This window comes from Caenorhabditis briggsae (assembly GCF_000004555.2).
Source record: "Caenorhabditis briggsae complete genome, chrI, whole genome shotgun sequence".
Classification (NCBI taxonomy): Eukaryota; Metazoa; Nematoda; class Chromadorea; order Rhabditida; family Rhabditidae; genus Caenorhabditis; species Caenorhabditis briggsae.
In genome coordinates this window covers 6,635,627-6,657,343 of record NC_013489.2, presented here as the reverse complement: position 1 = coordinate 6,657,343, position 21,717 = coordinate 6,635,627, and the positions used below count along the sequence as shown (strand labels likewise).

Here is a 21,717-nt window from a genome sequence, read left to right as displayed (position 1 = left end):
AAAATGTCAGGGTTCCAACCAACGAGACCCCGCAAATTCCGGGGAAAGAAAAAATCGGGGAAAAAAACCGGGGAAAAGTGGGCGGAATCAGGGGCGGAGTCTAAAATGCAACCCTGGCACGGTTTTTCTGCACATTTGGACACGGTCATGAGGGGGCGGAGCCTAAATTGCAACCCTGGCACGGTTTTGCCGCACGGCTTTTCTCGACTCCGCCCACTTTCCCCGGTTTTTTTCCCCGGAATTTGCGGGGCCTCCCAACCAACTTCTCGGGTATGTTGATGCGCTTTAATGAGAAAATTCAAATTTCTCCTTATTTTCAGTTGACTTTCCACCTTAAAATTAAGTTTCCTTGAGACGTTAACTTTGCCACGCCACCTACTAATAAAAGCGCAACAGCATACCACAGCAGCTAGAATCCTGCGTACTTCATAATTTCCATATTCAAGCTTCCTAATTACCCAAACCTTTTTTTTCAAGCCTCTTCACAGAACCCAAGTACATCTTCCTCTCTGTTACACCCTCTTGATCCATTAAACGGTGTAACCGAATGTGAGTAATTACTCGGATGTCTCTGCGTGTGTGACGCCGTTTTTCTCTCCGCTCGACTTGACTTCTGAAGCTTCTTCTTTTTCATTGTACGAATTTTTATTCCGTTTTACGAACATTCTCTATTTTCTCTCTTATCGGATTTCAAAAATTCCAGTATGAACCCCCACAACTAAATAATCACTATGATCATCGCTGTAACTTCTGTACGAAATCCCACCAAACAAAATGGCTCGCCGGTACCCCCTCTCAGTCCGAAATTCGAGGCGAACGTTGGGTTTCCGGCCCAACGAAGTCCATCTACTCCATCCGTTCATCGACGGATGTTTCCACCTCCGTCGCCCACTTCTCGAACGCCGTCTTCTCAGCTTCCACCATCTCCAAAATTGAGTCGGACGCCGAAAATGGCGCGGAAAGCGATGCCAGCGTCGCCGTCGATGTCATCTCCACAGATTACAAAATTACGGGTTAATGGGAGAGTTGTCAGGGTGACTGCCATTAGACAGAGTGCTTATTGTGAGTAATACAGTATGCCTAGAGTGCCAAGAAACATGTCCGGCTTCCTCAAAATGTTCCAGAAAAATAAAAATTTCAAATTGCCCTCTTCATCCCTGTTATCCCTATTTTTCCAGACTCTTCATCAGAAGACGAAGACAGTGTGAACGGTGGAACACTTGGAAAGAAGGACTCCACACTGACACGCCCACCACAAACGGCACCACGGACAGCTTCTCTCTGTGAGTCTTTTTTTTTCGATATCCGAAATTTTGAGACCTTTTAATGTGTCAACAGGAAGATATGCTTATCAAATATGCATATTTTTCATATCTCTTTTTTTTTTCGAAAACCCGTTTTCGAATAGATATGTATTTCAGTATCCAATAAAAAGAAGGAGACGACGACGACGTCAGATGTACCCCCACCGCCTATTGCGAAAAACACGGCGGAACGACGAAGTGGAGGTCCAAGAAAGGAGAGAGCTGTTGAGGATATGTTGAGGCTGGTACAAGAGAATCGAGATCGAAATGATGTGAGTTTTTGAGAATTATTTGAAATCGGCGTACTGTAAAACTTGTATTAGAAAGGCCCTCCGAGATGGACTTGAGAAAATAGAAGGAGAGAAGGCTCTTCTAATACAGGTTTTGCTGTAGTTGTCGATAAAATTTTGATATATCATTTAAGAACGGAGAAAATCAAGTCAAGCTGTTTATGTGTGTCTGGAGTGTCAGCTTGTTGAAATTCAGGCTATAATTTTTGACCTCTCTTCAGTTTTATCCATCTCATTCAAAGTTTCAGCAACAAAAGAAGGACTATGGAGAGTACGTGCAGGCACGAATCCGACCCAAAGCGCCAGGAGGAGAAGTGATTCGGGTAGCCAGGCAAGACTACCGAAATAGTAAAATTATTGTGACCGATGGAGAGGCGATACGGATTTCACCGCATCGAGAGGTGAGTTTTCATGAAGAAAAGAGCATTACATTAAAAAAAAATCAAGTTAGGTTCTAGATTGAATACCGTATTTCCTATGGTAAAAGCTCATCCGAACCGTCAACTTTGAGCTCAATCATCTGGATTACTATGAAAGATATTTTAAAAAATTGTCAACTGATAAAATATTAAGGGTATTATGACGAGCATTTTATCAGTTGACCGATTTTTAATATCCCTTATATGAACCTAGATAATTGAACTCAAAACTGACTGCTTGGATGTTCTTTTATTAAAGGTAATAGGAAGATTAAGAGTTTTCAAAATTCCGAACTGACCACTCCTTCTTTTTGCCACTCTTCTTCCCCGTAAATAAATCGTCTTCTTTTCCCCCATTTATCTTCTTTATCACCTCCCCCTCCTTCTCTCTTCTCTCTTTCCCCTTTCAACCCATCAATAGCCTCATTAAACGATTACGATTACACACAAAGCCATAGAAACATTTCATCCCCACACCGCCAAAAAGCTTTTTGTCATTATTTATTAGTTTTTTAGGAAATCGAAACAACAATTGAGGAAACAACTTCATTGAACGATCATCGCCATCATCATATTCTGGAGCAGAGTGACGATGAAGCAGTTTATGTGAATACGACGATTGGTGGAGGATCGGGAAGGGTACCATCGCCAAATGAAGACTATCAGAATGCAGTTTTGCGTAAGTTTGATTTTTCATGTAGTACCTTCTTTTTTGGAATTGTCTAAACTTCGAAAAGAAGTAAGACCTCCATTTCGGTTGGTCTAAAATCATTGATCACCGACCGATTAATCCGAATACTTGAAATTTAAAATTTATTTATAAGTACCGGAAGAATTCCAAGAATTAAAGGCCAACCTATTTTCATTTTCAGCGCTCAAACCAACAAAAGTGTCGTCGAAAATCCAGAACGTTGTGAATGCACTTCAGGTGAGGCTTTTTGCACTTTTAAGATGTAGTTGAAAAATGTAAAATGTTTGAAAAAAAAGTACACATGAAACACGACACTTCTGCAAAATCTCTACACAGGTCCGTAGAAAAATTTCCTGACCGATACCTTCGGTCTGTTTCTACATTGGTCCCCCCCCCCCCTTTCGAATCCAGAGACCCCTTCTAGATGATGGATCTCGTGTCTCTATCCTCCCGAAACAACAGCTGACCAATGGAGAAGCACTTCGAGATGATGATCCCTTCTGTGCAATCGAGATTCTGCGGGATCCCGCCCATTCCTTCCTTCCGTCGTCTCTTCCCTTGCTAGATCAGAGCTTTCGGAATTGTTCTTCTCTTTTTCTTCTTGACAAGTTTCTCTAGTTTCTCGTATTCTTGCTATTTTTTTTTCAAATTTCCGCCGTATACATTATTCTACTCGACTTTATTCTCTTTCTAAAAATGACGACCGAACACCCGTCACGGGTCTACTTCCCAAGTATGGCTCTCCGGAAGACGAGATATCTCCGTCAGACTGTTAGCTCTTCTGGTCCATCACTATTCAATCAAACTCATGCTTCACGAAAACTCTCCAGTGAGAACCATAAAGAATATCTGGCTCAGCTCCATTCTCGGAAAGCAGTTTCACTGAAAGAGAAGAAGGTGAAACAGCAAAGATCCGCTGAAGAGGGTTATGCTTCCTCGTCGCCGGCCTCCTCGGCGTCTTTGATCCCTTCGCGACCCCCGTTACCTAAGTATCATCATGTATGTGAACCATCTTATGGAGATGAGGACGAGCTGGATGACTGTGCCACTATCACTTCTTCTGTCGATTTTGTTCCCGGATTCGGAGCCACACGGAATGAAGAACAGATTCGAAAACATTTGAATTTTGTTCAATGCTCCGTTGGTCCAAGTACATCGAGCACAGAAGACAGTTGTCATAGTTTCCGATGGTCATCGTTTCATAGAAGTGGTAGTGAGCCAGAGATTCGGTCCAGAGATGTACCAAAGGAAAGAAAAAATCAATTCAAAAATGATGAAGATTTCGATGAGATGACTGTGGGATGGGTTCGACAGAGCGGGAAATTCAAAAAATGGAAATTGAATCAGACGATTTATGAATTGGTTCGTTGTTTTTGAGTTTTTGGATTTTTTAAAAACTTGTCAATAACTTTTTGAAGGCTGTCTCTCAAACCACAAGTTTTTAAATAAACTTTGTGTTGAGAAAGAAGAAAACATTTGGATCCCAAAAATCGATAAACCCTGGTTTTCTGTAATCCTAGATATTGGATCTTAAAATTTCGCATTTTATAGTCTCTAGGCTCCATAGAATATTGAGATTTCAGGTTCATAGAAAATGATTTCTTCTGGATCTTATGGGCTCCAAAATCCTAGATTTCGTGAATCTCCATTATCCTGTAATTGTTTCTCGAGAGAAAAACTGTTTTGAAAGTGATTCTCGTTCCCTTTTTCCTGTCAAACGGGGGCGTATTCACTATATAATTAGCTGAAACCAGTTCACCTCACACTTTCCCGAACGGCAGGCCACACCCAGGGAAAATGGGCCCACTTTTTTGCTTTCGAAAAACCTTTTACTTTTGTGACAAAAGGGTTGTCTACCTTTTCAAAAAAGAAGTTGAAAAAAAATCTGGAATTTTGTTGAAAATATTATTTTCCCTCCTTTTCGTCACCATCACTTTTACATGTGTCATATGTCATATTTTCTCGTCCGTTTGTCTCTTTTCTCCACATTGGCACCCTGTCCAGGATCCCTGTTGTCGCCAGTCTAATCAATCAACAAAATGTAACAGAATCCATGTTTTGCTCTAGGGGGTTTTGTTAACCTTTGAACCATAACGGATTCAGTTTTTATCTCACTGAAAACTCCTTCTAAACGAAAACACGTGGAATATCTGTGTGTGATGGGCTCGAAAATCGAACACAGATGTGTTCGGAAAATGTTTGTGTCTCTCGATTTTTGATATTCTCTCTAGAGATTTGTTTCCTGCAAAACGGCGCCAAGTCCAGATGGTTTCATCTGGACTTGAGGGTGGAAGAAGAAGAATGGGAGAGAGAATTTTATAGCCACCAGACAACTGCCAGGGACTTCTCGAGAACTTGTTTATCGCTGCTCTCTCGCAACTTTTTAGTGTCTGCTTGGAATCCTAGAATCTCAGAAGGGAGATAAAATGTCAATTAAAAAAAAGAAAAACTCGATTGGAATGCGGAAACAACAGGTGTTGCGATCTCGCATGACGACATAAGTGGAGGGGGAAATTTCGAACTTTCTAGACTACTTGGCTGAAAAAACTGAAAATCCTGAAATTTGAGACGTTCTAGGAAATCGTGGTTTTGAAATCCTTTTTTTTCAGAAACCCCGAAGCAAACCTCTCCAAGACTACTACAACGACGATGATGCCGAACTAGAAGCGATGGCGAAGATTCGGGATCCAGATGCGCCACGGCCCGAAGGCACGATTATGAATCCGGTGAGAGGCGAGGCCGCACACTCCAACACGAATAATACGATGCCGAGAAGTCTGGATAGGTAGGGTGGAATCTAGAATATTCCTATTATTCAATATTCAATCTATTGTTTTCCAGCGCCTTCCACCGATTCGGTACCACCGCTGCCAAGAACATCGCCGCAATGGTGCTCGACCAATCCGCCAAGCCTTCAACGTCACTAACGTATGGAAAACTTCACAGTCGAGCTGGAAAAGTTGCATATATGCTCCTCACAAAGACCGTGCAAGTCAACAAAGATGGTTCTAAGAATGTAATGTGCAAGCCTGGAGATCGTGTTGCTTTGATCTATCCAAACACTCAACCACTTCATTTCTTAGCGGCTTTCTATGGATGCTTGCAAGCTGGAGTCATCCCAGTACCTGTTGAAATGCCATCATCGAAACGGGAAGCTGGAATCGCACAGCTCGGTTTCCTTTTGGGAAACTGTGGTGTCAAAGTTGCTCTCACTTCAGAATCCTGTTACAAAGGTCTCCCAAAAAAAGTGAACACCTCTTCGGCGTTCTCAGCTCCTTCTGGATCCACGTCACTGACTGGAACAAGCAATGAGATTGTAGACTTCCGAGGCTGGCCTAGATTGTGGTGGGCTGTAACAGAGCACATGTCAAAACCAGCACGCGATTGGACAGCACCACCCAGATTGGCAGATGAGACGATTGCGTATATCGAGTACACGACTGGAAATGATGGTACTGTGAAAGGAGTATGTGTAACGAGGCAAGCGGTGTTCGCCCATTGTCGAGCACTCACAACAGCCATGGAGTATAAAGAAGGTGGATTACAGATTCTGATTGAGTAAATGTTATTTTCTATTAATTCCAGATGAAACCATGGTGTGTGTCGTGGATTTCAAACGAGAAGTTGGTCTATGGCATTCCATCCTTGCATCTGTTTTCAACGGAATGAAAGTTATCTTCGTCCCCTATTCTCTAATGAAAATGAATCCTGCCACGTGGATGCATATGGTCTCCAAATACCAGGCTACCACCGCTTTGGTAAAGTCTCGAGACCTTCACTGGGCTCTCCTGGCCACACGAGATCATAAGGACATCTCGTTGGCATCTCTTCGAACTCTTCTAGTCGCCGATGGAGCCAATCCATGGTCGCTGTCATCTTGTGATGCCTTCGCAGCCGCTTTCACTCCTGCACCGTATAGTCTTCGGCCAGATGCAATGTGTCCATGTGCGGGAAGTTCAGAGACTGGTACGATTTCCATTCGGAGAAGAGGAAATGCCCAGCTGGGTAGTCAAAGTGGACGAGGTGTGCTCTCGATGTCGGCCTTAAGTCATTGTGTAGTGAGAGTGGATCAAGAGAATTCGTTGACAAGTTTAACACTACAGGTGAGATACTGTGACCTAGACCTTAATAATAATTGAATATGCATTAGGACGCTGGTCAAATAGTTGCTGGAGCTGTTGTCGTCGTCACTGCCATAGACGGATCGAACCGACTTTGTCAAGCAGACGAAATCGGAGAAATCTGCGTATCGGCCAACTCGACTGCTCAACTCTACTGGGCTCTCGAAGGACAGACACACACACATTCAAAGTCGAACCGCTTGGAGAGTACGGAAAACCAATCGGAGCGGTTCGCTATGTTCGAAGTGGTTTGATCGGATTCATGGGTCCAGACGGAATGGTTTTTGTTGTGGCACGTCGTCAATCGCTGCTCGCTGTTTCTGGACGATACCACTCGGCTGATGATATCATCGCTACGGTACTGGCAGTCGAACCAATGAAGTTTGTGTATCGAGGAAGGATATGTGTGTTCTCGACGAGTGTGTTAAGGGATGAACGAATTGTGATTGTGGCGGAACAGAAGCCAAATTGTTCGGAGGAAGAGGCGTTTGATGTAAGTTTTGAATTTTCGGACTCTCCGTTTAAACCTAAATAGCTTCAGTGGATCACTCGAGTTCTCCGTGCTATCGATACGATACATCAAGTTGGAATCTACTGCTGCGCCCTTGTCCCTGCCAATCATCTGCCGAAAACTCCTTTGGGTGGAGTCCACGTGTCAGAGACAAAACAACGATTCGAGAATGGAGACCTCCATCCGAGCACTCTTCTGATGTGTCCACACAATTGTGTTTTGAACCTACCGAAGCCACGTGAACGTCAGGCGGATGTTGGACCGGCTGCGATGTTTGTTGGAAATATAGTTCAAGGAGTTCGTATTGCTGTCGCCAAGGGAAGGAATATTGATGATGAGCCGGCTATCCCACTATTGGAATGCCTCCGATCCCGAGCTCAATCTTCTCCTGATCATCGCATTCTTACTCTGGTCAGTGCGAAGAACGCAGAACAAGACACAGCCACCTGTGCTACTCTCCTGAAACGAGCTGAAAGAATAGCTGGGTTGCTAACCGATAGAGCCCGTCTGAGTCGTGGAGACCACGTGGCACTCATATTCCCTCCATCAATTGATTTGGTTGCCGCTTTCTTCGGATGTCTGTCAGCTGGTTTGGTACCTGTGTGCATTCGACCGCCCGTGGCATCTGATCTCAATACAACACTCGGACCGATCAGAATGATGGTTGATATGAGTAAAGCCGTGGCAATTCTAGCACCACAAAACGTTTCAAAACTTCTCAAAAGTAAAGAAGCCGCGCATAGCATTGACTCGAATGCATGGCCCATGATTCTGGATATGGAAGACGCTCCATCGTCTTGGAGACGGAAACAGAATAACAACTGTGATACGACGGCATCGGGAAGTAGTGGAGCTGCATCGAAAGATGAGATATGCTACCTAGACTTTTCGATAAACTCATCGGGACAACTTCAAGGATCCTCAATGTCTGAAGCATCGGCGATCACAGTTTGCAAGAGCATTAAAGTATCATCAGAGCTCTATCCATCTCGTCATGTCGTAGTATGCGCTCCACCGTATTCTGGAATCTCCTTGGTCCTTTGGTGTCTATCATCCGTATATTCTGGACATCATACAACTCTGATTCCACCGGCAGAAGTTGAACAACAACCGTCTCTCTTCCTGACAACTCTATCTAATCTGAAAGTTCGTGATGCCTTCACCACCTACTCCACAATCAACTCTTGTGTCACCCAACTCGCCAGCTCAGTTGAAAGTCTTCGAGAACGGGGATGCAACCTTTCGATGCTCCGAAGTTGTGTAGCTATCGCAGAAGAGCGTCCGAGAATTGCTCTTATGAACTCATTCTGCAAACTATTTGCTCCATTGTCTCTCAACAATCGTGCCATCTCCACTTCCTTCTCTTCCCGAGTAAATGCTGCGATTTGTATGCAAGGAGCATCTGGACCAGAGCCATCAACAGTCTACGTGGATGCCAGAGCACTTCGTAATGATAGAATATCCTTGGTTGGGAAAGGCGCGCCGCATAGTGTGGCTCTTATTGAAAGTGGAAAACTTCTACCCGGAGTCAAAATCGCCATCGCTAATCCGGAGACCAGAGGACAGTGCGCGGACTCGCATCTCGGAGAAATCTGGGTGTCATCAATTCATAACGCATCTCCACTCAACAGAATGGTCACTGGAACGTTTGGTGATGATGGCGGTGCCACGTGTAACGCGGATGTGTACAACGCTCGTCTGACTACTGGAGACACCAAGACGAGATGGGCCAGAACTGGATATCTTGGATTCTTAAGACAGACACAATCGATTACGGAGCATGGAGAGTTGCACGACGCGGTGTTTGTGGTTGGAGCACTCAATGAGAGTCTAGTGCTACGTGGAATGAGATATCATCCGTTTGATGTGGAGAATACTGTTAGCAAGGCGCATCGATTCGTTGGAAATTCGTAAGTGAAGCTTTCTCTTGGATCCTAGATCATTTTTTTCCAGAGCTGTCTTCACATGGAATCATCTTGTCGTCATAGTTGCCGAATGCACTGGTAGCGAATCCGATGCTCTTGACCTTGTCCCAGCCATCACGTCAGCTGTTCTCGAAGAACATCATCTCATTGTTGGAGTCGTTGTTATCGTAGATCCAGGAACGATTCGTCATGGACCAGGAGGAGAGAAACTTCGAAGCACAATTCGTACGCTGTTGCTGGAGGACAAACTGAATGCAATCTACGTGGCTTACCATATGTAATTACTCGAGGATGATTCTCACCCCTATTTTCAGTATTTCCTTCTTCTTCTCCCTCATATTCACTTCTTGCCTTCCCTATGTATCATATTCAAAATTTTTTTAAAGTGCTTACTATTTCTTGCGGGTATCCGTTATATAATTTTTACTTAATTTCTCATATTCTCCATGTTTTTCAATTCTTCCTCTTTTTCTCTCTCTAAAATGTATACCGGTTCTATACAAGTTCCTAGTTCGCCTTATATTTATATGTACCTTTTTTCCTACTCGATTCTATGTATTCTATATTTTATCATTATTTTTTGCACACTTTGTTTTATGAAGCTGCCTTTTTAAACTTTGGAAAGGAGAATCGGAACAACAAGCGAGCTGTCATTAGGGACAAAAAAAAATCTAAATAGAGATTTGAAGAAACCGAATGATTGAGCAGAACACAATTCTGAAATTGCACTTATGCCGAATCGAATTTCCAGGGAAATTCTGAAATTTCAGATTATTCTGCAAAAAAAATCAAGTTCCGATTATTTTTCGGAATCTCAGGTGAGTCCGATTGTTCCGATGTTGTTTCGATATACAAACATTTTTTGTATAAACCAAATTGGTCATCATCCATTTAAAATCAAGACAATGTTGTGTAAATATGAAAACAAAAAAGAGCAAGAAAACAGATGTACATAAAAATCGAACACTTGAGAGAAGAAGAAATTGATACAATAATGTTTATTTTGATCTTGATACTCGCTCCGAAATTCGCTTATTGTGTTAGATGGACTTGATTTTCAAAATCTTTTAAAAAAAAGTTTTGTTATGTATGGTCAGGTTTTTTTTTCAAATTCGAATTTTCAAGTCCGCAAATTTTCTCACTACATACCGTAAACCGTGTATTAGAAGAGCCCTACATAGTCAACTTGAGCTCAATTTAAGAGTTAAGGGACCCTTCTATTATAGGTTTTAGTTTTTCTGCTCCCTTTTTTAAAATTTTTCTGGTAAAAAATGTTTTGAAAATTGTTGGAGTTTTTTTTGAAAATTTGGAATTAATCGAAACAAAAATAACTTTATTTTTGCATTTCGCCATTAAATTCAGATTCTTATGTACTAAATCATATTCAATATGCAGAACGAGACAAAAATACACCATATTTGCTCTGAAAAGTTCAGAGTACTCCACAAATATAAGGCTTCCTTTTTGTAATTGGCTTGATGAGATATGCCTTTGCAACCAAAAAAATGTCCGGATTTTTACAAAAAAAAGGTCAACTACAAAGTTAAATCTCGCACAGCAAATTTTCGGCACGCTGGGGCACAGAGGGGCACAGGATTTGCTTCAAAACGGCACAGTGCCGCGTGTAAAGTGCCCTTGGAATACCTCAACCGTGCCCCTAGCGCGCGTATGGCGTGCCGCTACCGTGCCGGTGCCGTGCCCCTTCTTGAACCATCTGCGCATCTCGTGTCTATTCATTGAGTTTCGAAAATGCGTTTTATTCTCATAAATTCATATTTTCATCGTTTTATGGTTTTTTAGATTTGTTTTCTCGTCTTTTCCGTTGGAAAATCACGAAATGTATCTCTGTTTAGTTTTCAGTCAGTTGCTGTAGCAGATGTTGGAAAGTCGGAAAGAGTTGGAAAGGCACCGAAGGGAAATCGGTGAGTTGAGACATGTTCAAGTGACAACGATATCGAACATCTTGTCAGAAATGGAGACGAGAAGGGAAGACGTCCGACCGTACGGTCCACGCGTGGAGAGATAACGAAGATTGAAAAATTAGTTTCCGACCAGCAACGAGGAATATTTCAAGTGAAATATGTAAGTTGGGGGCAATATGTGAAAACGGAACATTGTTGTTTGAAAATAACAAAGTTCAAAAATATTTGAAACTAATAGTGTTAGTTCCTATTTTTCAGGTCAGAGACACAAAGCCAAGCCCGAGATCAATGAAGCTGGAGAAGAGGAGGAAGAAACTTAGCTTCATCAAAATTCATCAACCTCATCACCACACTCTTCGGAATCTTCCCTACAAATTTAAATTTTCTAATCTTTTAAATGTTCTAATTTTTGTTGTTATCCTTTTTATTGAGTTTATAATGTAATAAACTGTTTGATAAAAGGTAAATCGATTAAAACACCCGATTCCGAAGAAAAAACGGCACACATGAGCACGGCACGGAAACGGCACGCAAAGCGCATGCGTGCCCCGACCCCCCGGGCACGATTACCGCGTTTCAGCGGCACATGTGACAAAAATTTGCTGAGTCTATTCTTGTTCAATATATGCTGAGATTTTCAGAAAAATCGAAAAACTCTGAACTACGTTTGTGGACCCCAAAGTTGACTGTTTTTCACTGAAATAGGTACTGTACTTCACCATCAATTGAAAACGATAGTCGGATAATTCTTGCTAAAATCTGTGTTTTGGGGTGTTTCACTAGAAAAGATGTATGGTTCCGGAGGGAAGTGTCAACAAAAGAGACCGCGACTACGTTTTGAGAAATCCGCACTCAAATACACTTGACTCGCACCGATTACTTTGAAAAGAGACAAGAAGAAAGAGCGACGGGAAAAGCGATCAGTTTGCAATGCAAATCAGTTTTGATGAGGAACAAGCACAACTCATTTGTCAAGTGTAGGGCGACTAGACACAAACATTTGGGTGGGAAATCTTTTATTTGTTGGCTGACAACAGCATGACGTGGTGATTATGGTCTGCCTCTAGTCTCTGAACTTAATTATTCAAATTATTGATGGTTGTTACAGTAACCAGCCCAAAGTAGTTAATTCATTTCATCTGATGAACCATATCTCCCTTTCTGTCATAGGTTTTCACCTCTTCACTTTGAACCCAATTATCTCAGTACCTAGAAGAGATCAACAATTTTTAAATTGATAAAAATTTGATGACATTATGATAAACTTTTAATCAGCCAACAACTTTTTGATATCTATATCTCCTACAGTTATATTTCCTACAGTAGCCGAGATGAATCAGCTCAAATGTAAATGTCAAGGGAGTCTGAATGTGTACGGTACTTTCGAAAGTGGTTCTTTCTTGGTTTTTAAGCTAGCAACTTGATTTTTGCACCAATCGAAAGATCATGAAATTCCTTCTTATTTCTGATTGAATTTAATATTGCTAAAACGTAATGTACTGAAAATCTGATATGTTTAACCATTTTTTTTGAATCTCCAAAATTAGTTTTGATTTCAAATTCCTTTTTTGGAACCTAAAACTTCAATTGTGATAGTTTTTGATACTGGAAGTTTGCATTTCAGTTTCAAAAATACCAATTTCGGTCATTAAAAAGGTTGGATAGGATTCAAATACTCACCTAAAAGTTTTTTTTTTTGAGCCCAAAATATAAAATTGTTATCAAAATGTGGAAAAAAACTGCTACATAAAAAATGGAGGCTATCTATGTAAATTTTTCTGAAAATGGTTTTGAAAAGTTCCAGGGTCTTCTGAAAACTTAAGAAATTTTGGAATTTTTTCCGATCCCTGACCACCTTATCCCGCTGCTCTTCTCCTCTCCTACAGTACTTCTCAAAGAAATATGAGCTTGTAAAAGAGAAAGAGTAAACGAATAAAAAAGAGAAAAGAACTCTTTCTTTTCTTTTTCCATTGTTTTATGTCTCCTAGAGAGCCGATCCGGCTCTTCCCATTTTTTTTGTTAGTGAGCAACTTGTCAAGTATCCTCCTACCTTCCCTTTGTCTTAATCGCCCGTTCTTTTAGTTAAAAGAAACAATGAGATTGATTGATTGTTTAACAGATTAATTGACATGAGCACAAAAAAGAATAAGAAAAAGAAGCGAATCAAAATGTTGAACAAGAAAAAAGAAGAAGAAGAAAATGATCACAAACAGGTGGCTCGAGTTTTTTCTTCCTCAAACCTCATGTGTTCTAAATTCTTCTTCTATGTCATCAATATCGTTTGTTTCACGAGCTGTTTATTCTACGCTCAAAAATCTGCTGGGGTGCCATGGGCGCGTTTTCCTGAAATTGTGAAGCGCTTCAACTTTTCCTGAAGCTTCATCAAACTTCTTCAAGAATTTATACATGTTAAAAGAGAGGAAAGTTTTTGACCGTAGTAGTTTTGCTTTTTTCTACCTATCTGTGTATCCTGATATCCGAATATCCGAAACTTCTTTCCTCATTCCGTGATGTCACATCAAAAGAACGAGAATTTGTATTTCCCTGAAGAATGGGAAAAGGTCTAAAAGTGCGACACCATTCCTATTTTTAGTCATTCTTCTATTCAGGTGACAAGTTTAATCTTGAGTGACAAGTCGCAATTTAAAAACGAAAAAAGAAAAACATCCTCCTTCTTGGGAAGGATTGAGGAACTTTTGGAGTTTCTCGAAAAGTATGGAATTCGCATTTTGTGAAACTTAAATACCGTCAACACTCCAATAGGAGGTCACCTTGTAAGTGTATTTTGAGCTCGATTATCGCAATATCTATAAAATATATCAGAAATGTGTCAACTGATGAAATGCTGGTGATATTATGACAAACATTTTATCAGTATTTTATCAGATTTTTGATGCCTGGTAGAAATTGATATATTTGAGCTCAAAGTGTAAGTAAAGGGTGTCCTCCTAAATATTACAGATTTTACTATAGTTCGAATTAGAATTTTTGAGATTCCAAGGTTTTCTATTATTTCATTCAATTTTTTAGTTTTCTAGATTTCAGGAGTCTAGAATTTCCCCATTCACATTTTAGAAAAAAAAGAAACGATATGAAAGAAACTGTGAAATCCAGAGTTTTTGATTTATTCGAGGAAGATGATGATTTCTGAAAAACTGTTGTTCCTATATTTGCTGCACCGGAGCTCGCCTGTGTAATTGTTTTCAAATTAAACTTGCTAAATTAATGTCTATAACCTTGTCAAAAAAAAACCTTAAAAAACCTTTTTTTTCGATATTATGCTAATAATTCTGAACAATTTTCGCAGTCTCCTGTGAGCGATTATCTCACTACTTTTATTATGGGAAAATCATTGAGCAATCTTCACTAGTACAGTTTTTACGACACATTTCCTTCTGTCATAAATCCCAGAAAGACATACATACAACCATCATAACCTTTTTATGACCTAATTCCCCTTCTTCTTCCTATATTTATAAATTCATTCAGAACCTCTTCTATTTATGAGTTGTAGTCCCCATTTGTCAAGTACATTTCGATTCATGAGCACTCTTTCCTTTTTCTCCTAATTCTCTTATTCTCCTTGTTTTCCTATTTTTTTCCATTCCTATCCTCCCATTTTCACTCTTCTTTCAACCCGATTCAATTGAGCTACCCTACTCCTTTTATGACATGGAAAACGAACTCTCTTTTTTTGAAAATCTGGAGAAGAAGGCCCAATTTTTGATGAAATTTGTTGCATATGTGTGTCTGTCCGTACTTTTGTTTACAAAAAGAAAAAAGAGAGGGAAGGGAGAAGCAAATAACAATAGCTTCCTATATGTACAATTAGCAGTTGCTCTTTTCGATTTTGAGCTTTTTGCATATTTTTAAATTTTTATAATAGTTCAAAGCAAGAAAATCACTGTATAGAGATGATTGAAAATCAAGAGGAAAACTATAAAAATAAGAATTCTCGTCGTTCTTTTAGAAACGTTTTGAAACCTCTATGTCTAAGACTTAAAATGTTCTGAAATTTTAAAAAATTGTATTCTCGAATACCATAAAACCTGATTGATTTCCAAACTATTTCAACATTTTAAAAGTCGCTTTACAAATAGACGAGTTTAATTTTTCAAAATATTTTAGGCTCTTAAAATTTTAGACTTTTTCGTCAAATTTCAGTCAAATTGGTTTTTCAGAACTCCTGTATTTTGTCTCATTTGTCTCCAATCCAAAATGTCTAAACGTAGCCGACTGAAAGCCAATTAAAAAGTTTATCACACGTCTTATACTGTAAAATCCTTAATAGAATTGCACCTTGCCCGCCCATTTTGAGTCAATTGTTCTCGGTTCCCGTAAAAGATATCAAAAACTAGTCAACTAACGAAGATTTCAGCATAATGTTGAAAATATTTTATCAGATGAACATTTTTCGATATCTCTTATAGGTACCGAGATAATTTAGCTCAAAGTTGACGGTTTGGGGGCAACGCTCTCTGATATTTATTGATATTTATCGGAGCCATGATAGTTTCAATTAAAACTTGTGAAAAAAGCTGATAGACGAATTGAAATAAAATTTGCTAGATTTGTAGCGGTGATCCGAAATCTAAAACTTTCGAAATCCAATTGACAGCTGCCGAGACATCCATCAGTCAATTAGATTGAAGGAGCATGCTGCTTCGTGTTCATCGAATTAATCAAGAAACTCTTGAAAATGAACGGGGAAACGAACGAAAAAGACGTCGGCATGAGGAGAAAGAAGATAGAAAAGAAGAGGGCATATGTATTTCGAGTGTTGACCGCAAAGTGAAATCCGTCTGAGTCTCTCCATCTCCTCATCCGTTCTTTTTCCATTCTCTCAGTCTTGTCTCGTCTCGAGGGGTCACCCAGTGGCTAACTTATCTTTTCCTCCTTTTCTGAACATGACCACCACGACTACTACTACATACTACAACACATTCCCGCATTTCGCACTTTGAATCGTTTATTCCGGAGACAAGGATTGTTTAGATCCGAGACATTATAAATTTGCACCTAGAGCCTACATTTTTGGGGTCTCCGGAAAATATGCTTTACCGATTTTTTTTGTATATCAGAAACCAGATAATTTTTGAAAGAAAATCATGCAATATCCTTTTTTCTGTTTGTAATGCTGTTTTCTGGTTTAGAGGTCCAAAAATATCTAAAAGTAGATTTTTAGGCTATTTTTTTTGCTGTTTAGACCTTTTTTGGGCTTGGAGGTCTAAAAATACTCCGAAACCTCAGTGCTGAGCCACCTAGGAGTTCATGGTTCGACTTCGGGTTGTGGCATTGAAATGTTTTCATTTTTTTCATTTTCAGACTTTTAAGATATTTAAGGGTGTTTTTAGCTGGGCTATAAGCTTTTTTCAGGATTTGAGAATGTGAATGTACCCTGAAAATTCATTTTTGGGCCACCCAGGGGTTCATCAGTCTTTTCGAGATATCAAAAATTCCAGTTCATTTTAGCTATTTTCATTGTTTTTAGTAGTTTTTTTATTATTTTGAAAATCCAAAAATACCGAAAAATCTGGCTTTCAAAAAAATATTTATAGTTTCTTTTGAAAAATATTCTCAGAAAACTTCTTTTGCATCGGAAGTAAGCATTTTTCACAGATTCCAACTAATGCTAATTTAATGGGGATGTGTTATGTGTATTTTCATGATCTTCATCATTTCTTTCTGCAGCCTATGTAAACATTTTTCGTCTTTTTTCGCTTCAAATTATTATTTTTCAAGTTTTCGAAATTCATTTTTTCTATTTAATTTTTTTGTCCAGACTTTTTTTCGTCATAGACAAAAATTGTTTTTTTTTCAAAATGTTCGAAAAGTATTAAATTCAAATGTCTATAAGATTTTTCAGGTCCACCTTAGACATTCTGAAAATCTTTTTGTTTCAATTCCAATTTTATGAAAATTCAATTTTTCCCCAGTCCTCTTACACTTTCCAAACTAGACCATTTTCCCTGGAAAAAAGTTGTAATTATTTCTCAAAATAGTGCTTTATCATAATCGCCCTCCTCCCTTCCTTTCAAGTTTGCCGCCAAATGTTCCATTGAAATTTCTCAAAAATATGTTTTCTTTGAAATATTCTTCTATCTGATCTTCAACTTTTTTCAATTCTGCAGAAGCTTCTAGACCATTTTATAAAAACAAATTCCTCTCTTTGCAAAACCAGATATCTTGTCTAGCCGTTCCGTCATATAATTGCCTATATAAATTTCTTTTTCTCTGATTACGAATTTCATTGTGTTTCTTACTGTAAAAGATGTTTTAATCACAGTAGCTTAGAAGTCGTATGATTCTTAAAATTCTATAGTTCCATTTTGGAAAGCAAAAACAGAACCTACCGTATTGGTTCTGAAAGAAGCACCACCTAACTTTGAACCAATTCATCTCGACTCCTGTCAAAGATATAAAAAGTTTTCACCTGATAAAATGTTTGCCAAAATATCACCAATATTTTTATCAGTTCACAGATTTTTGATATCTCTTATAGGAACCGAGATAATTGAGCTCGAAGTGTACAGATAGGGTGGACTTCTACTAGAGCGGTAACTTTCAAAGTTTTGTTTTTTTTTCTCACTAATAAACTATATCCTCCCTGGTTTTTCCCCAGATGATAAATTATCACATTTGATTTACTGAAATCGGATATTCCCCTTTTCTTCTTCTTTTCATTTCTCTGTCCATCTCCATCCATCAGACTTTGAAAAGTGAGTGTAAAGTTATCAGAGGAGAAAAATTGTCGAGAAGAAGACGAATGTTTGTGTGTGCATACACATTAATATATTCATACTAACATTCTTGATTTTTGTTTGGGAGACAAAAATAACGATGTGTTAGTTTTCACTAGAAAATCTAATTTTTCCGTTTTCCAAATGATTTCGAAAGTTCTCTCTCAACCGAACATATTATGAGCGGTGATCAATTATTCAGCTAAATAACTTGTATAAAAATTCCACCTGTTCTCTGAATTAGAAGAAGTGCCTGGAAAATAATTTGAAATGGACAATTCGAAATTACTTAAAGGTTCTAAATTTTCTATCAACATTCCTTTTCTTCTGATGGATCTACCGTGTTTCCTCTGATAGAAGCTCACCCAAACCGTAAATTTTGAGCTCAGATATCTCAACTCCCATGCAAAATATAAAAAAGTTGTCAACTGATGAAATGCTTATCATAACATCACCAATATTTTATCAATTCAACAAATCTTAATATCGCTCACAGGAATAGTGATAATGAGCTCAAAGTTGACGATTTGGGTGGGCTTCTCTTGAAGTCTTTTCTGTATTTTAGTACTTTAGGAAGACATTTTTTTGAAATTTCAATTGTCAAACTTCAAATTTACGAAATTAAAGTTTTTTTTTTCGTTTATTTCTTCTGATTTTCGTCTTTCCAATTAAAGGATTACCTATCAAATGTGTCCCTTTCAATCAGAAACAAGTCAGGTGTAATTATGCATTCACATATTCTTTTTCTTTTTCTTTTCTTTTTCCGAACGATTTCCTAATCGGTTATCTCTTGAACGGATCATATGTATACCACTTATTACCTCACCAACGTAGTTTATGAAAGTACAAAACTTATTTTCGGTCTCTTTGATTTTAGTTTTTTGTATATAAATCAAGAGCTTTTTCTTATTGGGTGACATCTTTGAGCTGAGTTATCGCTTGTCAAAATTGTGCCATCTTATAGAAATCACAACGGTGTTCACGAAACATTACTCATCTTTGGACAAGCATGACAATACCCAGACTCGAGGAATCGCTTTGAAAGTTTCAGTAGCTTGGAATCAAACGTAAAATTATATTTTTGCCAATTTTCGTGCTTTATGTCTGAAAATATACCCGTTCTTATCAGTTCGGATAATTGACTTGGAAATTTCGTCAATTCTCAAACGTTGAAACTTCATGTTTCTAGATTGTGAAAATCAGAATATTGAAGAGATCTAATTTCTCTAGAATTACATTATTTTGTATAAGAATTCGTTTTTTTCGAACATTTGCACCTCAAAATAGTACATGTTCCATTCATCTCTTCCATTTTTCTAGGTCTTTTTCTCAAATTTCCAGTCTTACTCTCCGATATTTTATTCATTTTCCCATCTCCTCTTCTTCTCCCTCCATTTCGTTTTTTTCAGTACTTTCTTATTCAATTTTTTGTCGAAAAAAAAGAAAAGTGGTTACGTCCTCGTTTGAAATGTTTTCAGTTTGTAGAGAAGCAACACTTTTTTAGAGACTGCCCGTAGAAAATTGGAAAATTGGAAAAAAAAAACGAGAGAGTTGATTCTATTGAAATGTAGGCTCTAGTCTCTTTTTTTGAATTGAACTGAACTTTTCGAAAATTCTTATAGGACTTTTCTTGTTTTATTGAAAGTTTTTCTTGGTCAAGATTTCGGAATACAAATATTTTGAATTCTATATAATTTTCTTTCAAACTTATATCTCGAACTCCAAAAAACTGTTAAATTTTACGATAAACATTTCAAATTCAACGGTTTTTCAAATTTTGAAATTCTGAACATATTTGGCCGAAATTCAATTTTTTCGTTTTTTGATTTTTGATTTCTGTACTCATACATTTGAATTACTGAATTTCTAAATTTCAAAATTTTTTAATGTCAGATTTTCCAAATCTTCGAATTTTCATTTTCCGATTTTCTGATTTTCTGAATTTCCTGAATTTTAGAAATTGCCAAATTTCCGATTTTACGAACTTTCGAAATTCCATTCTCCGATTTTTAGAATTTCTGAAACTTTGGAATTCATAGATTTGAAAAATTTGGGCTATTTAAATTTTGTAAGTCCTGAAATTCAAATATAATATTGACATTCTGAAATCTCGAAATCCTGAAATTTTGAAATTTTGAAATCCGGAAAATTCTAAAATTCTGAAAACTCTGAAATTCTGAAAATGTTCAGCCTTCTGTTTTTTGAACTTTCAAATTCTAACTTCTGAATTCCCTTGCAAACAGTTTCTCTCTTATCACAAAGAAAACCCAAACCCATTAAAAATCGGAAGGGAATTTTAATTGGATTAGCAAAATGTCATTTTTTTAAATCTTCTTTTTTCTCCTATCACATGGTTTTTTTCAACCGATTTTATGTGTCCATTTTAACGATTCCACTCATTTGAATAATGCATTTTCATCTTCGATTTTTTCTATTTTAGTACAACCAGTTCTGTCTTTTTGTTTCGTTTTTCGATAGGTGTTGAAGTTTTTCTTTGTTTCTTTCTTTTTTTTTATCGGTGTGATTTTTGGGAAAAAAAGCATCCAAAAGAAAGGAAACATGGAATCAGTTTTAGTGTTTTTCTTTTTTTGTGTTTTTTTACAGTCACGAAATGACCGAAAAATCAACAAAATTCCAAAAAATCTTTTAAATATCCCTAGAGAGCTTTTTCAATTTTTAGTGTTCATTTTCAACAACACAAGAATTTTTGGGAACTCGAATTCTCAAAATTATCCTTTACCACCTTAACAAACCCACATGATTTTTCTCTATTACGAAATATAATCTGTTTTGTCCCATTGGAAAAATTTCTAGAAATTTAATTTAAGTTATGAAATTGTAGCACCTAGTAGTCATCCAAAATTATCAGAATAATTTTCAAATTTCGGAATTTCGGAATTCCAAAATTTTTGAATTTCAAAGTTTTGAGATTTTCGAGTTTTAGAATTTCGGGATTTTTGGATTTCAAATGTTCAATTTTTAAAGAAGAAAATTGAACGGAATAGCACATTATAAGGATCTAGCAAAATAGTTTTAGCAGAAATTCAATATTATTTCCGAATGATTTCTAGACATTTTTCATCTCGAAAACTAGATTTTGTTCACCGTAAGACCTCTAATAGAAGGACCCCCGCACTGTCAAGTTTGAGCTGATATTTTTTGGCTCCTCTGCAAGATAATATTATGAAAAATGTATTAATTGATAACACTTTTGTGATATTCTAGTAAACAGTTTATCAATTGACAACATTTTTAAATCTTTGACAGATACCGAGTTAAATTGGCTCGAAGTTAAATATTACTGGAGTCATTCTATTGTAGTGTTAACAGTAGATTTCGTTCAGTTAAACTGAATTTTGGGTCAAAAAATTCCTGTATCCAATTTCGAAATGTTTTTCTACCTCAATGTGGTTCAATTTATTGAATGTAACTTTTACTATATAACAAAAAGTATACAAACAAACAAACTATAACATTCTTCTCCATTTTTTCTGTATTTCTGTTTACTATGTTCTCGCAACGTTTTCCTGTTTCATGACTTTATAAACCCAATTTTTCAATATTTTAAATTTTTTCTTTCAAACTTTTGTTTATTGTATGTTTTTATCCTTTTTAAGTTTATTTTTTCTTTTCTTACCTACCGTAACTAAAAGAATGCCACCCTAAATTTGCACTTTCAGCTCAATTATCTCATTTTCTATAAGAGCTTTCCATAATGTGTCAACTAATAAAATGTTTATCATAATCTCACCAACGTTTTATCAGTTGACACATTTTTTATGTCTTGTATAAGA

At 37.7% G+C, this 21,717-nt stretch overlaps 3 protein-coding genes across 3 annotated transcripts; all 3 read left to right on the top strand.

Annotated features, from left to right (window-relative positions):
• Positions 1-731: 731 nt before the first annotated feature.
• CBG20500 lies at positions 732-3,322 on the top strand (the record flags this gene model as incomplete). The annotated part of the gene is made up of 7 exons (XM_002646568.2): positions 732-1,062; positions 1,179-1,283; positions 1,422-1,576; positions 1,843-1,995; positions 2,530-2,692; positions 2,886-2,941; positions 3,116-3,322. 7 exons carry the CDS (start codon positions 732-734, stop codon positions 3,320-3,322), a joined length of 1,170 nt encoding a protein of 389 aa, XP_002646614.2.
• A 78-nt stretch (positions 3,323-3,400) lies between these two features.
• CBG20501 lies at positions 3,401-9,542 on the top strand (the record flags this gene model as incomplete). Its single annotated transcript, XM_045236625.1, is given in 7 exon segments — positions 3,401-4,066; positions 5,314-5,489; positions 5,546-6,240; positions 6,290-6,793; positions 6,855-7,318; positions 7,367-9,246; positions 9,257-9,542. 7 exon segments carry the CDS (start codon positions 3,401-3,403, stop codon positions 9,540-9,542), a joined length of 4,671 nt encoding a protein of 1,556 aa, XP_045097064.1.
• A 450-nt stretch (positions 9,543-9,992) lies between these two features.
• CBG20502 lies at positions 9,993-11,187 on the top strand (the record flags this gene model as incomplete). Its single annotated transcript, XM_045236620.1, has 2 exons — positions 9,993-10,079; positions 11,062-11,187. 2 exons carry the CDS (start codon positions 9,993-9,995, stop codon positions 11,185-11,187), a joined length of 213 nt encoding a protein of 70 aa, XP_045097065.1.
• Between the last annotated feature and the right edge of the window lie 10,530 nt (positions 11,188-21,717).